This window comes from Schistocerca americana, chromosome 3 (assembly GCF_021461395.2).
Source record: "Schistocerca americana isolate TAMUIC-IGC-003095 chromosome 3, iqSchAmer2.1, whole genome shotgun sequence".
NCBI classification, from domain to species: Eukaryota; Metazoa; Arthropoda; class Insecta; order Orthoptera; family Acrididae; genus Schistocerca; species Schistocerca americana.
In genome coordinates, this window is record NC_060121.1 from 752,241,929 (window position 1) to 752,258,014 (window position 16,086).

General features: G+C 36.8%; 1 protein-coding gene across 1 annotated transcript in view; it reads right to left on the reverse strand.

Annotated features, from left to right (window-relative positions):
* The window catches only part of LOC124607382 (cytosolic carboxypeptidase Nna1-like), a 533,373-nt gene that overhangs the window by 361,279 nt on the left and 156,008 nt on the right, over positions 1–16,086 (reverse strand). Inside the window, exon 7 of the mRNA XM_047139698.1 lies at positions 10,690–10,803. Coding sequence (XP_046995654.1) covers positions 10,690–10,803 — 114 coding nt within the window. The remainder of the gene's footprint in view (positions 1–10,689; positions 10,804–16,086) is intronic.

Here is a 16,086-nt window from a genome sequence, read left to right on the forward strand (position 1 = left end):
GATGTTCTTGAGTTCACACCACATATAATTCTTACTGCTCATTTTTGTGCCCAGAAAACTTTAGCTTGGTTTGATGAATTACCCCAAAAAATAATCCCATACGACTTTATGGAATGAAAGTAACCATAGTATGCCACCTTTTTTATTTTTATATCCCGACCCCTATGTCTGACACAATTCACATTGCAAATAGAGATTTGTTAAGACGCTTCAGCAGTTCTGGTGTGTGCTCCTCCCAGCTGAATTATTATCAAGCTGTAATCCGAAGAATTTACTGTCCACTTCTTCTATCTGCTTGTCATCGTATGTTAGGCATATACTCGTGAGACACCCCTTACAAGTTCTGAACTGCATGTAGTGTGTTTTTTCAAAGTTTGGTGACAAAGTATTGACTAGGAACCAGTGATTAATGTCTACAAATATTTTACTAGCCAATCTTTCTAAGACTACACTTGATTTGCTATTTATTGCAATGTTTGAATCATTGGCAAACAAAACGAATTTGGCATCTAGTAATGTTACTGATGAAAGGCCATTGATATACACAAGAAAAAGTAAGGGGCCCAAAATGGAACCTTGTGGGATCCCATATGTAATTAGTTCCCAGTTGGATGATGCCTGATAGCTTGATACATGTCTCTTTCCTAATAACACCCTTTGTTTCCTGCCAGAGATATAAGATTTGAACCATTTTGCAGCATTTCCTGTTACACTATAATATTCTTATTTTCTGAAAAGGATATTGTGATTTACACAGTCAAATGCCTTTGACAGATCACAAAATATACCAGTTGCCTGCAATTTTTTGTCTAATGAATGAAGCACATTTTCACTGTAAGTGTAGATAGCGTTCTCAATATCAGAACTCTTTAGAAATCCAAACTGTGACTTTGACAGTATGTTATTTGAGATAAGATGGTTATAAAGCCAATTGTACATTACTTTTTCTAAAATTTTTGAGGATGCTGGCAACAGTGAAATTGGAAGGAAATTTGATGCTATTTCTTTATCTCCCTTCTTAAACAGTGGCTTAACTTCAGCACATTTCAACCATTCAGGAAATATTCCACTGATAAACGACTGCTTACACAGATAGCTTAATATGTTACTTAGTTCAGAATCAAATTCTTTAATTAACTTCGTTGATATTTCATCATACCCACTAGATGTTTTTGATTTTAAAGATTATATGATGGACATTATTTCTGCTGGGGTAGTGAGGGCCAAATTCATATTATGGAAGTTACTTGAAATGTCTGGTGTGAGGTATTCCATAGCAGCATCTACCGAACCTGACAACCTCATCTTTTCAATAACAATTATAAAATGTTTGTTAAAAAGTTCTGCAACACTATACACATCTGTCACCAATGTATCATTTACTCTTTATGCTATTTGTTCCTCTTCATGTCTGGTTCTACCGGTCTCCTCCTTCACTATATCCCATATTGTCTTTATTTTGTTATCTGATATGACTATCTTTTCCTTGTAATATATTTGCTTTGATATCTGTATTACAGTCTTTAATATTTTTCAGTATTTCTTGTAATGTGCTATAACATCAACATCGGAACTGTTTCGGATTGACAGATACAGTTTTCTTTTTGTTTTACAAGATATCCCTATTCCTTGAGTAATCCATGGCTTCTTTGTAGACTTTGCTCTAACCTTGGTAAGTGCAATCTTCCTGGATGTTGACCACCACCTCTGTGATGGCTTCATCCACACATCCATTAACATCAAACCCCAAGAGTACCTGCATTTCAACAGCTGTCATCGTATCGACAACAAAAAAATTCCTCTCATACAGACTGAGCACCTATGGAGGACGTATGTCAGTGATGAGAACTCCTTTGACCACCATGTTTCATGTGGGCCTTCACAGACAACCCAATACCCCTCCCCTCAAACCTAATTCACATACAGATTTCCTATGCCATGTCCTGACACATTTCCAAACTTTCCACCAACCCCAAGAATCAGCTACAAAGGAATGCCCCTCTTGTCATTCAGTATCACCTAAAATAGAACAACTGAACCACATCCTTCATCAGAGCTTTAATTATCTATCTTCATGTGCTGAAATTTGTTTATTTTTTTGTTTGCTGTCCATATAACAATTAGTTTTTGGACATTGTTGCAGATTTTAGCTCACATATACAAAGGTTTAGTTAACATTCGTAAGTGTACACTTTGATATAAATAGTGAAGGTTTTATTGCAAAAACAAACTTATGCTATATGCACTGTTTACAGGAACTTAACGACATGAAATATAAATTCATACACTTGATATCACCATGTGAAGATCAGAACTCATCACTTTTGTGTTACAATATGTGGGTGTATCACTCCAAAGTATATTTGTGTCAAGTTATTATGGTCCAGAAAGACTGAGAACCTTTCCAGTAGATACAGATTTGTACTGATTTTCTTACAAATACGATTATATGTTCTTTCTGTAATAGGCGTTCATCAACAATTATACCCAAAAATTTGTGTTTGTTTGTGTAACTAAGGGCCAATGGAGATATAAATAGGGTTCTATTTATGTTCTGATTATAGCTAAGCATAAATTGCAGTGTCAGTGTCTTCTCTTTACTTATTTATGAGCAGCTTATTTGCAGTATGATAACTTGACAGAAAATTATAAGTGATTTCATGACTGTTTGTAGTAGTTTGCATATCACTGTCCCATCTGACAAAAGATGTGTCATTGTGTCATCAGCACAACTTACAACCTTGTAGTTTTGGGGTTCAGTTACATCATTAACATACACAAGGCCCCAATATCCTTCCTTGGAGCACACAATGTTGAAGTGTCTTGTGGGTTGATTTGGTTGTTAGCAACTGTTCATTCCTTTTAGAAGTAAACTTGGCACACTATTTCCTTTCTTTCAAATAGGCTACCACTCTCATTCCAAATGCTTCTAATTTATGCAGTAGAACTGTATGATTCGCAGTATCAAAAGCTTTACTCATATTCAAATAGGTGCTTATTTATCTCCTTCATCTAGCTCCTTTAATATTTGATGTATAACAATTGCTACTGCTGTTACAACAGATCTTCCCTTACTAAAACCATGTTGTAGATTGTTAAATACATTACGTTTGATGAAATACATCTCAAGTTGATTTAATATTAATTTCTGTACAAATTTCTCAAGCTCTGAAGTTAATGAAATTGGCCTATAGGTTTTCATGTCAGTTCCTATTCACTTCTTATACACCGGTAGGATTTCAGTGATTTTTAAAAGATCACGGAATTCTCCATGACAGAGGAAGATATTTATTAAATGTGTCAGTGGTTTCACTCTCCTCTGCATTCCTTTAGCAGCTTAGGTGAAATGTCGTCCCAGCCACAAGACATTTTAGCTTGAAATTTTCAAATGACTGCTAGGAAGTCCCCTCAGTAATGACATGGATGAAAAAAGATTGGCTAGTTTTTGCAACATTTAAATTCGGTGCCCAGTCATGTGTTTCATTTGTACCAATTGTATTAAACATCTGTGTAAATTGCTCACACACTTCTTTTGGATCATTTGTTAAATCATCATTTTCTTTTCCTGTTGTGCTGGTCTGTTCATGAGATTGCTGTTTCCAACATTCTTTACACATTATTTTCCAGGCTGTTTTACTAACACAGGTTGAGTTACTTAATGACAGGCATTTTAATGAGCTTTAAGGTTAGTAAAGGAATATTTGTATTTCTTTCTGAGCAGTTTGTATTTTGTTAAACAGCATTGTAATTTAGTACCTCTAAAGAGTATGTAACAGTCTTTCATGTTCTCTCTCAGTTCAATGATTTCTGGAGGCAAATTCTCAGCTTTGGGGTTAATAACTTTATTCACTTGTTTTACTTGAATAGTTTATACAAATTTTCCCATCTATCATTTACATTTGTTGCATTGTAAACTGGTTCCCATTTTTCATTACCTAATGCCCTCGTAAGTTTATTTTAATTAAATTTTCTATTATACATTAACATATCACTTTTAGTTGTATCTACATTCCATACATCAATTTCCATACTAACGGATTTGTGGTCAGATATGTTGTTTTCAGTGATGGTTTCATTTAGGTTCTCCTTTGTTATGTTTGTGAATATGTGGTCAATAAATGTCTGTCTTTCTACAGAAATTCTTGTACGCTCTGGGTTAATGTGAAAATAGCTATAACACTGAATGAAGTCAACTTAACACAAATAATTATTGCTTTTATTTAAAGAGTCTATGTTGATGTCTCCAAAAGAAAGTATATTTTTTTTACACTGATGTCTTCCCAGCAGGTCCTCCAGACCACTGAAAAATTCTCCAGTACTGCTTCTAGATGACTTATACAGAGCTGCTATAATCAGGCTGTTGTTCCCTAGTTTTACATTTACTGGCGGAGCCTCAAGAACCATTTCTTTACTCAGAACATCAATTCGTTTGACTTTTTCACATGCTTTATCATTTCTGCTATAAATACCTACCCCTTCACTTTATGTATCCTTTTGCAGTACAAGTTTACAAGTTTGTAATTTCTTAGTCTGTGTCCACATGCTTGCTCTTCCTTGCAATCTAATTCACTCGCACAAAGAAATGTGAGTTTGATTCATTTAGGTATACATCCAAATTCTCCATTTAATTCATTATATACTGAACATTCTGGTATGTAAGTAAATCCCCGCCTCCCTGAACCATGGACCTTGCCGTTGGTGGGGAGGCTTGCGTGCCTCAACGATACAGATAGCAGTAGGTGCAACCACAATGGAGGGGTATCTGTTGAGAGGCCAGATAAACGTGTGGTTCCTGAAGAGGGGCAGCAGCCTTTTCAGTAGTTGCAGGGGCAACAGTCTGGATGATTGACTGATCTGGCCCTGTAACACTAACCAAAATGGCCTTGCTGTTGTGGTACTGCGAACGGCTGAAAGCAAGGGGAAACTACAGCCGTAATTTTTCCCGAGGGAATGCAGCTTTACTGTATGATTATATGATGATGGTGTCCTCTTGGATAAAATATTCTGGAGGTAAAATAGTCCCCCATTCGGATCTCCGGGCAGGGATTACCCAAGAGGAAGTTGTTATCAGGAGAAAGAAAACTGGCGTTCTACGGATCGGAGCGTGGAATGTCAGATCCCTTAATCGGGCAGGTAGGTTAGAAAATTTACAAAGGGAAATGGATAGATTAAAGTTAGATAGAGTGGGAATTAGTGAAGTTTGGTAACAGGAGGAACAAGAATTTTGGTCAGATGAATACAGGATTATAAATACAAAATTAAATAGGGGATATGCAGGAGTAGGTTTAATAATGAATAAAAAAAATAGGAGTGTGGGTAAGCTACCACAAACAGCATAGTGAACACATTATTGTGGCCAAGATAGACACAAAGTCCACGCCTACTACAGCAGTACAAGTTTATATGCCATCTAGCTCTGCAGATGATGAAGAAATTGATGAAATATATGATGAAATAAAAGAAATTATTCAGGTAGTGAAGGGAGAAGAAAATTTAATAGTCATGGGTGACTGGAATTCGACAGTAGCAAAAGGAAGAGAAGGAAATGTAGTAGGTGAATATGGATTGGGGCTAAGATAAAAGAGGCTAAGATAAAAGAGGCTAAGATAAAAGAGGAAGCCACCTGGTAGAATTTTGCTCAGAGCATAACTTAATCATAGCTAACACTTGGTTCAAGAATCATGAAAGAAGGTTGTATACATGGAAGAACCCTGGAGATACTAGAAGGTTTCAGATAGATTATATAATGGTAAGACAGAGATTTGGGTACCAGATTTTAAATTTTAAGACATTTCCAGGGGGAGATGTGGACTCTGACCACAATCTATTGGTTATGAACTGTAGATTAAAACTGAAGAAACTGCAAAAAGGTGGGAATTTAAGGAGATGGGACCTGGATAAACTGAAAGAACCAGAGGTTGTACAGAGTTTCAGGGAGAGCATAAGGGAACAATTGACAGGAATGGGGGAAAGAAATACAGTACAATAAGAATGGGTAGCTTTGAGGAATGAAATAGTGAAGGCAGCAGAGGATCAAGTAGGTAAAAAGATGAGGGCTAGTAGAAATCCTTGGGTAACAGAAGAGATACTGAATTTAATTGATGAAAGGAGAAAATATGAAAATGCAGTAAATGAAGCAGGCAAAAAGGAACACAAAAGTCTCAAAAATGAGATCGACAGGAAGTGCAAAATGGCTAAGCAGGGATGGCTAGAGGACAAATGTAAGGATGTAGAGGCTTATCTCACGAGGGGTAAGATAGATACTGCCTACAGGAAAATTAAAGAGACCTTTGGAGAAAAGAGAACCACTTGCATGAATATCAAGAGCTCCAATGGAAACCCAGTTCTAAGCACAGAAGGGAAAGCAGAAAGGTGGAAGGAGTATACAGAGGGTCTATACAGGGGCGATGTTCTTGAGGACAATATTATGGAAATGGAAAAGGAGGTAGATGAAGATGAAACTGGAGATCTGATACTGCGTGAAGAGTTTGACAGAGCACTGAAAGACCTAAGTCGAAACAAGGCCCCAGGAGTAGACAACATTCCATTAGAACTACTGACGGCCTTGGGAGAGCCAGTCCTGACAAAACTCTACCATCTGGTGAGCAAGATGTAGGAGACAGGCGAAATTCCCTCAGACTTCAAGAAGAATGTAATAATTCCAATCCCAAAGAAAGCAGGTGTTGACAGATGTGAAAATCACCGAACTATCAGTTTAATAAGTCACAGCTGCAAAATACTAACGCGAATTCTTTACAGATGAATGAAAAAAATGGTAGAAGCCGACCTTGGGGAAGATCAGTTTGGATTCTCTAGAAATGTTGGAACATGTGAGGCAATACTGACCTTACGACGTATCTTAGAAGAAAGATTAAGTAAAGACAAACCTACATTTCTAGCATTTGTAGACTTAGAGAAAGCTTTTGACAATGTTGACTGGAATACTCTCTTTCAAATTCTGAAGGTGCCAGGGGTAAAATACAGGGAGCAAAAAGATATTTACAATTTGTACAGGAAGCAGATGGCAGTTATAAGAGTCGAGGGACATGAAAGGGAAGCAGTGGTTGGGAAGGGAGTGAGACAGGGTTGTAGCCTCTCCCCGATGCTATTCAATCTGTATATTGAGCAAGCAGTAAAGGCTACAGAAGAAAAGTTTGGACTAGGTATTAAAATCCATGGAGAAGAAATAAAAACTTTGAGGTTCATTGATGACATTGTAATTCTGTCAGAGACAGCAAAGGACTTGGAAGAGCAGTTGAACGGAATGGACAGTGTCTTGAAAGGAGGGTATAAGATGAACATCAACAAAAGCAAAACGAGGATAATGGAATGTAGTCGAATTAAATCGGTCGATGCTGAGGGAATTAGATTAGGAAATGAGACACTTAAAGTAGTAAAGGAGTTTTGCTATTTGTGGAGCAAACTAACTGATGATGGTCGAAGTAGAGAGGATATAAAATGTAGACTGGCAATGGCAAGGAAAGCGTTTCTGAAGAAGAGAAATTTGTTAACATCGAGTATTGAATTAAGTGTCAGGAAGTCGTTTCTGAAAGTATTTGTATGGAGTGTAGCCATGTATGGAAGTGAAACATGGACAATAAACAGTTTGGACAAGAAGAGAATAGAAGCTTTCGAAATGTGGTGCTACAGAATAATGCTGAAGATTAGATGGGTGGATCACATTACTAATGAGGCGGTATTGAATAGAATTGGGGAGAAGAGGAGTTTGTGGCACAACTTGACTAGAAGAAGGGATCGGTTGGTTGGACATGTTCTGAGGCATCAAGGGATCACCAATTTAGTACTGGAGGGCAGCGTGGAGGGTAAAAATCGTAGAGGGAGACCAAGAGATGAGTACACTAAGCAGATTCAGAAGGATGTAGGCTGCAGTAGGTACTGGGAGATGAAGAAGCTTGCACAGGATAGAGTAGCGTGGAGAGCTGCATCAAACCAGTCTCAGGACTGAAGACCACAACAGCAACAACAACAACAACAACAAGTATTAAATTGGAATGTTTTACTCCAAAAAAGCATCCCTATTAGTGTTGTGATTGGCAATTTTGTATAAGTCATCTTTCTCTGCAATAATTTTGCTTATTTTCTCACATAAAAGTTTCTTGCCTTCGAAATTTAGATGCATCTCGTGTTTGGTATGTAGGCATTTGTCCATTTTACGTATATCCATGATTCTACATTTTCCAAATGAAGCACACATCTGTTTGATTTTGATGTTATTTTTTCATATCTCCTTGTTGACATATGAGTTGCATATTAGGTCATGCCTATGAGGCAGCGTTGCAACTAGTTGCATTTTGACATTTGTTAGCTTTTAAGAACTTTTACAGACTTGCTAAGCAATTTTTTGCCTCATTTCTTATGACTTTGTTGGCACCAGCTTTGTTCACAACATATTCATTTTTCACCATCCTTTTTTTCCTGTAGCTTGACACTGGTAAAATATTTCATACTTGCAACTGGTTTTACTATTCCAATTGCTTGTCTAGTAAAATACTTGACAGGTTTCTGACATGTTTGTCTGTTAAGAAAAGGACACTGTTCTTTTTTTGTGACCGATGCTTGATTCTCTTGTCACTGTGTCTTGCTGTTGTTTAGTTTTCTCCACCCCTGCATTGCTTATGAACTTCATTTCCATAACATTTCACACTTTCATGTTTGTCACTAACACTTGTTTCAGTAGTAATTGCAGAGTGATTATCATCAGCAAATGTATACAATTTTTGTGGTAATAATGGTTCACAACAGTCTACAGATGTTAGTTTTTTTCATATTCAATTTGGAACAGTGTGGCTAGGACCTGTGTGACATCATGCCCAAGATCCCCCCCCCCCCCCCCATCTAAAGTGGTATTCCATCACTCACTCAACCTACACAATTCCTAGTCCACTCCTATATCACTAACACTTCCAACCCCTTGCCTGGCAATCATCCCTGTGGAAAACCTAGGTGCAAGATCTGCCTGGATAACCTTCCAGCACTTCCTTCTACAGTCTGTCACAGGCTTATCCTTCCCTTCAGAAGCTGCACCACTCAGAAAACAGCCATGTCATATACCAACTCTGCTATAAACACTACACAGATTTTTATATTTGCAAGACTACCAACAAGCTATTCACCAGGTTGAATGGCCACCACCAAACTATTACCACCAACAAAGTTGACCACTAAGCCCAACATGCCCAATTTCAATGGTTACTTCACAACCTCGCCCACGTGTAATCTTCTTCCCACCACCAGTTTTTTCTGAACTTCACAGATTGGAATCACCCTTGCAACAAATCCTTTCCCCCCATAATTGTCCTGGCCTCAATCTCTGGTATCCAGCTTCGCCCACACTCTCCACCCAACAGTTTATCCTTTCTCCATCATATTACCCCCTGCCAATTCATGTCCTCATATCGTCTTCAGTGTGAGCTGTTCCCCACTACTCTGACATCTGTGTATCACATGTCTAGCCTATGCACCTGCCAATCCTCCCTCCTGCATTCCTAGCCAGCAAACCTGCTGCCTCCCTCCAAGGCACTAGCCATTCATCACTAACCTCTCTTCTTGCCTCTGCCCACCCCATCTGATGCAACTCCTAACCCAACCTAGTCCATCTTCCAAACTGCAATGCTAGAATTGTGCATCCAGTCGGTGCCATGGAGGGACATGGGTGTGTGAAAGCATGCATGTGTATGTATTTGTGTTCTAGCTCAAGAAAGGGTTTACTCTGAAAACTTGAGCAAGTTTCCTTTCTTTATTCTGTGTGGCTGTCAACAACTATACACTCCTACTTTTCGATGAGTGGCTTCCTTTACTCCTACAGTATTTAGAAACTTTTTCCTTGTGCAGAAAAGAGTAAATTACTCAGTAATGACAGTTTTCAGTGTTCTACATAGTGATATCAAGAGTCTTGCTCTTGATACACCAAAATCCACCAAGAGAAAATTGAAAGAATAATTGTTACAAAATACCTTCTATTCAATTAGTTATTTGTTTAGCAGAAATGAGTGCATACAGCAGGAAAATTGTGTTTCATTCAGTTGTAGACAGACGATCCAGAAAGTAAAAACTATCAATATATCGTAATAAGCATATGGATGTAGTTATTGTATAACTGAGATGGGCCATTTAGTGCAAGGATAAATATATTTTTTGTCATAAAAGATATAACTGATTTACAAATGTTTAGTTATTACTAATATCAATCTAATGTCTTGTCCTGTATATCTTGTTGTATTATGTACATTATTTATTTTTATTTATTATGATGTAACTTTAGCTGATATGATTATTACCTTGAAGCTGCAATATTGTACTCTACTGTATCCATTATTGTACATTTTATGGAAAATTCATGATTGTAAATATTGTAAAAACACTGACTTGATCCACATCCTAGAAATTCTAATGATACTGAGATCAAAAAATGTCACAATTAAATAAATATTATTTGGCCTCAAATATAACAAGTGTTTTTTTTATCTGAGCCAATGAAAACAACAAAAAATAGAAAGGAATATAATGACGAGAATGGGTGGGCTACACATAATCCAGAGCTCCAAAACACAGAGACTTTCCATTGAATCGAGTAATGAAGTATGGTGGAAAAACCAGAGTGTGATATTGTTACATCTATTATATTTATGTCACATACGCCAATTTGTTATTAAATTAATATACACTTACCTTTGATTCTTCTCCATAAGATGGTGCTGTAATGGTTAAGTAATAAACATTATTTCCAGCCAGGGATCGGCACAATAACCTAAGTTTGCTGTATGTTGACTTTATTGGATGATTCTGTAAAAAATGAAAAAATTATGCTAAAAATCAGTATGTATTTTATTATCTGGAGGGGCAATTTCAAACTTGATAGTTATGTAGATAGATGAAGGTTATCCTCAGAATTTTTAGTTTTAGGACAAACCTTCTATTGCACTGCAGTGCCACAGAATTTTGAATTAATTAAATGCTGTAACATGCCAGACATTTAAATAAATAAACAATGTTTCCTTATAAAATGGAGACATATTTGAAATGATTTACATTTAAATATCTGACTATGGTAGCTAACAACTGAACATGCTGTATTACATTATTTCTTAATGAACAATCTGAGAAGTATGTTTCAGCTTAACATTATTTTTCACTTATTGAAAGTAATACTTCACTTACATAATTATCTTGTTTATTAACTTAATTCAGCAACTGAAATGCACAGTGATCATATTTATCAGGACACTAATAGAAACAGATAACTGTCAGCAATAAAAAGCAGTTTAAAAAGTTCTGGACTGTTTAATCACCAGGGAAGTGAAAGACTGTATTTGGTGGTTTTCCCAGAAGTATAGTATAAAAAGGAAGATTGAAAAACTAGGGGGGAATGAAAGATCCCTTCCGCCAAAATTAGATAAGGCAGGGAGAGATGTGGGCATGTTAAGGATGGAGAGAGTGTGATGGAAAATGTTATTCAACTTGAATAATATTATTCACTTATTCCTCACGAGCCAATAAAAGATGTCCGTATAAAAACTCTGGATTGATGTATGAGCAGATTTAGAGAAAGGCAACTGAGCATCTCCACTGCAGTGAATGGGTTGCTTATGCTTTGGAATCGTGGCTTGGCCGTGTCTTAGAAATTAGGGAGTAGATTGGCAGGGGACAATATCAATGCCTGACAAAAAGTTGGAGATACATAATGTAAAATGTCAGTCTGTTATAAGATTCTATTTGGGGATTTTGTTCTGATCTACAAATTAATAAGAGATCTGTTCACCTAACATTGTAATTGTTATATATGTGCAATAAAATACAGAAAAGTATTTAGAAAGTGGTTACATCACTTCATAAAAACTTGTGCAGATCAGAACTCTGTTACAGCACTCAACCCTCTGCAGATGGTGAAGAAGCCAAGCAGCACAAATCAGTGGCACTATATAGCAGGTCCACTGAATCAAGAAACTTCAAGAAAGGTGGCCATATGAACATAATTAAGGTAAAAATTACTGTGATATCATCAGGATGACAAATCATTTGTGGAAGTAACATGTCATACTGACTTCATCCAGCTAAAAGAAAATGGATGTTACATTCCAAGAGATTTATGAAGTGCTTAAGGAAACAAAGAGAAAGTCACAGGACTTTTTCTAAAAGCCTTGAGGTAAATTTAGGAAACATGTTTGACCCACTGCTTCACTTATGAAATCAATAGGTATAGCTAGGACACAACAAACTGTTAGGAGATCTGAAAAGTAAGGATGCAGGAAAGCCATTATGTGAAAGAAATTTTGGTTGTTGTTAAAGTATATTTACAACAAATGATGATCATGAAAAAAGTAGTTACTTTGAAAAAAACCACATATTCTCCCTCTTACACTAATCACCTGCTGATTTTGTGTACTAGTTGATTTGAAAAGTTACGTAGCTTGACTGTTTTCAGAGAACACTATCTGCTGTCTATTTACTGGAAAAGTTAAGAACCTGTATAATATGAACATTAGTATTACTAGAATTTACATCCCAAGTCCAAAAATTCTCATAAATTGTAGAAGAAGTGGCTAGTAATGCATGAAACTCTTTTACTTTATTTTCAAATTCTGACCTGGAGATTGCTTGTTCCCTTCCTGATGTCTGCTATCAACCTGTTATGCAGTTTTTGCAACTGCTATTTCATAAAGAAAATATTTTACTATGGAATATAAAGACATGCTGCTGGGATGAAAACTTCTGGGCAAATACAACTCAGTACTTCATTTTCAATAAGGAGACATTGTCAGAAGTGAAAGTAGTATTTAACATACTTCTAGGATGTCTAATAGGACACGTATTAAGGAAAAATTCAATTTAGAAAGCTGTTGAAATTACAGGGGGACAGAATGGGTACCATCAGGAGATCAAATGTTTACTAATGCTAATAGAAAACACTTCAAAGTAGAAAATATTAATCCTAGATTTCATAAATTATATGCTCAGTTTTCAGGGAGGAAAGATGAAGTGGTTGGAGATGGCTTGAAAAGGAGTGAGGGGCAAATCACTCAGATCACAAGTTGAGAAAGCTCCTGATGTACATATACTGAGTTGGAAGACAACGCAGTTCTTGGAGGCAATCAAGGGAAATGCAGTTGTGTACAGGAAGTTTGTACAATGAGAAACTGTTGCAAACCTGCAAGAAAAACTTGGATGACCAACACTTGGTTCAACAAATATTAGCTGACCTTTGCAACATATAAAAATGTGTTGAAATGTATATGAGACAAGACTCATTGTTTGATTAAATTATCACTGATTTATTGGTGGAGTAAATAATGTCAAGTATTTAGGATTTCAATTCATGATAAATTAAAATAGAATGAAAACACAAATCTAGTTTTGGGCAAGCAAATGCCAGACAGAGATTAATTTAAAGATTCCTGAGGAAGAGTAACTTACCCCTGGAAGAGGTTCCCTACACAAATCATCCAACAAATTCAGCAATTTAGCATCATTCTGGAACATGCTGCAGCAATCTAATCTGAACACTTGGTATTTAGACAACTGCTTCACGGCACATTTTTTCATTATGTCCTTTGCAGTAATTAATACTACTCTTTCCTCAAAAATAGTTCAGAGCATAAGTATAAAACTACAACTTTTACAAAGACTTAAAGGCTTAAAAATAGTACAGAAAGGATTCGGATATGTGGGTTCTATGTATTGAACAACCTTTCAGAGCACACTGAATGCCTCATGACTAACATGGTGGGCTACCTCTAATGAGTACAATGTTAAACTATCTTCCTCTCTTCAATATTCCTTTTTGGTAATGTGATGGAGTTCCAGGTTAAATTAAACAAAATTCTGTAGTGCAGCTCCTACTACTTCAATTAAGAGAATCTTCACAGAAACTGGAAATCAGAAAGTATGCCTCCAAGAATGTAACCAAAGATCATCCACAGATGTATTTCTTATACAAATGACACAATGAGCTTATATGATGATTATCAGCTGTTGTGACTTCTCAAGTGACATGATCCAATCATAGTTTTTCAGTACATTTCAAGCATTTGATTCTGTGTATTTCTGCATTAGACACAGCATTTATTTGTCAAAACTGGAACAGAAAGCACAGATGACAGAGTCATCTACAAGTTATCAAGCAGGAGTGGTGGTATCTCCTCTCTCCTTTAGAATAGTCACAGCCAACCTTCTTCCAGAAGATGAAAAACTGGCACTCTCACACTTGGTTCCATTTCTAGCGATCAACTTTGTAGAGATATTCAACTTGACCTGCTGTGGTGGATGAGGTGAGGATTGACATAGACCAGAATCAGAATCCTTCTCCACTAATCCCACCTTGTTCACATGGTCTCCATCATCATCATCTTTACTTGTCTCTGGTACAAAATCCTCATCTTCATCACTGAAGTCAATTTCAAGTTCAACATTAGAATTCTCTAAGAGACCAACATTTTTTTTTTCACCAGAAAGTTCACACTTATGGAACATCATGAGTGATTGTATCAAATGCTTATTATTAGTCTAGGAATATGCTCAGGGTATGTTCCTTCTTATCTAAGGCATGTACCATTTCATACAGAAAAGAAAATGTTGCTGTTTTGATTGAATGATATTTTCTAAAACTATGTAATTATTCTATTAGTGTATTATATTTATTTATTAAATTAGATGGTCTTTCATGTAAAAGCTCCTATAGAATTTTTGAAAATAGACAGTAGAGAATCCGGTCTATAGTTTAACACCCCTTTCTGGCTTCCTTTTTTGTGTAGTGGTTTCACTTTAACAATTTTTAAGCAAGTTGTAAAGTTTCCAGTTGAGATGGACAGGTATACAAGTTTTGTCAGTGGTTCAGAGATCAAGTCTACACATATTTTTACAACAAAATCTAGCATATTGTATATTCCTAATGAGTAGTTGATTTTAGAAGCTTGATTTCTTGCTGTTCCTCTTGTATTCTAGCTGGCATGACAAATAATGTGTTATCTACTGATCAATGTTGATGTATGCAGGATGTTTATTGGTGAAATTTTGCTTGTACATGTTCTATCACATTCACAAAATAACGGTTAAACACATTAGTTACACTCTTTGGTTTGCTGATAGTTAATCCACAACATAGGAATAAAAAATGATTCTGTGATCTTTCATATTTTATTAATTGACTACACATTTTATTGACCAAGTCTCTGTTGAAACATATAACTCATACAAGTTAGCCACCAAAATATACAAATATTCATATGCAAGTCTTAATATGGGCCACCCAATCCAAAAATCTTCAGCTGCAGGTGAGCTCTTACACAACTAACATCTCCACTTGAGGGCATGGCTGCTCAAGCCAGACTTCACAAAATCCTCACTAGAGTACCAACTAATCCAGGAGATACATTGAGGAAGGAGGATGGGGAATACACAAAGATAGCACATGAGTCATTGGAACTGCTCCTCAAAACTCACATTCCTCAATGTGCTATGGCGGATAACATAGACCAGAATGCAATCCCTGGTAGACAATGGTTCTCAGGCACTCGAAGAGAGGACTGGGAATTGGCCAAGGAGTGCGTCGACTTCAATAAAATCCAATGGGCAGTGGGAACATTCCAACCATTCAAGTCACCTGGCCCAGATGGAATCTTTCCAGCTCTCCTGCAACAGGTAGGAGAGAATCTCATAAGAATCCTATGCGGGGTATTCAGGGTTAGCCTAACAGCAGGGATCATTCCCAATGCATGGAGGGTAGAGGACGTTGTTTTTACTCCAAAGCCAGAGACAACTGATCATACCAAGGCCAAGGATATGAGACCAATCAGTCTGTCGTCCTTCATTCTTAAAACATTGGAAAAACTGGTTAATGTAAATTTTGGAGAGAGGAGGCTAGTTAGGGCTCCTCTACATTCAAACCAACACACATATCAACCAGGTAAATCATGTGAGACAGCTCTCCATCAACTCATTGGGAGGGTGGAGGAAGCATTTCACTTTCAAGAAATAGCCCTCTGCATCTTCCTGGACATCGAGGGGACATTTTAGTAATACAAACTTCGATTCCATGGTTAGGGCAGCAGAGGTGCATGACCAAGGGACCAC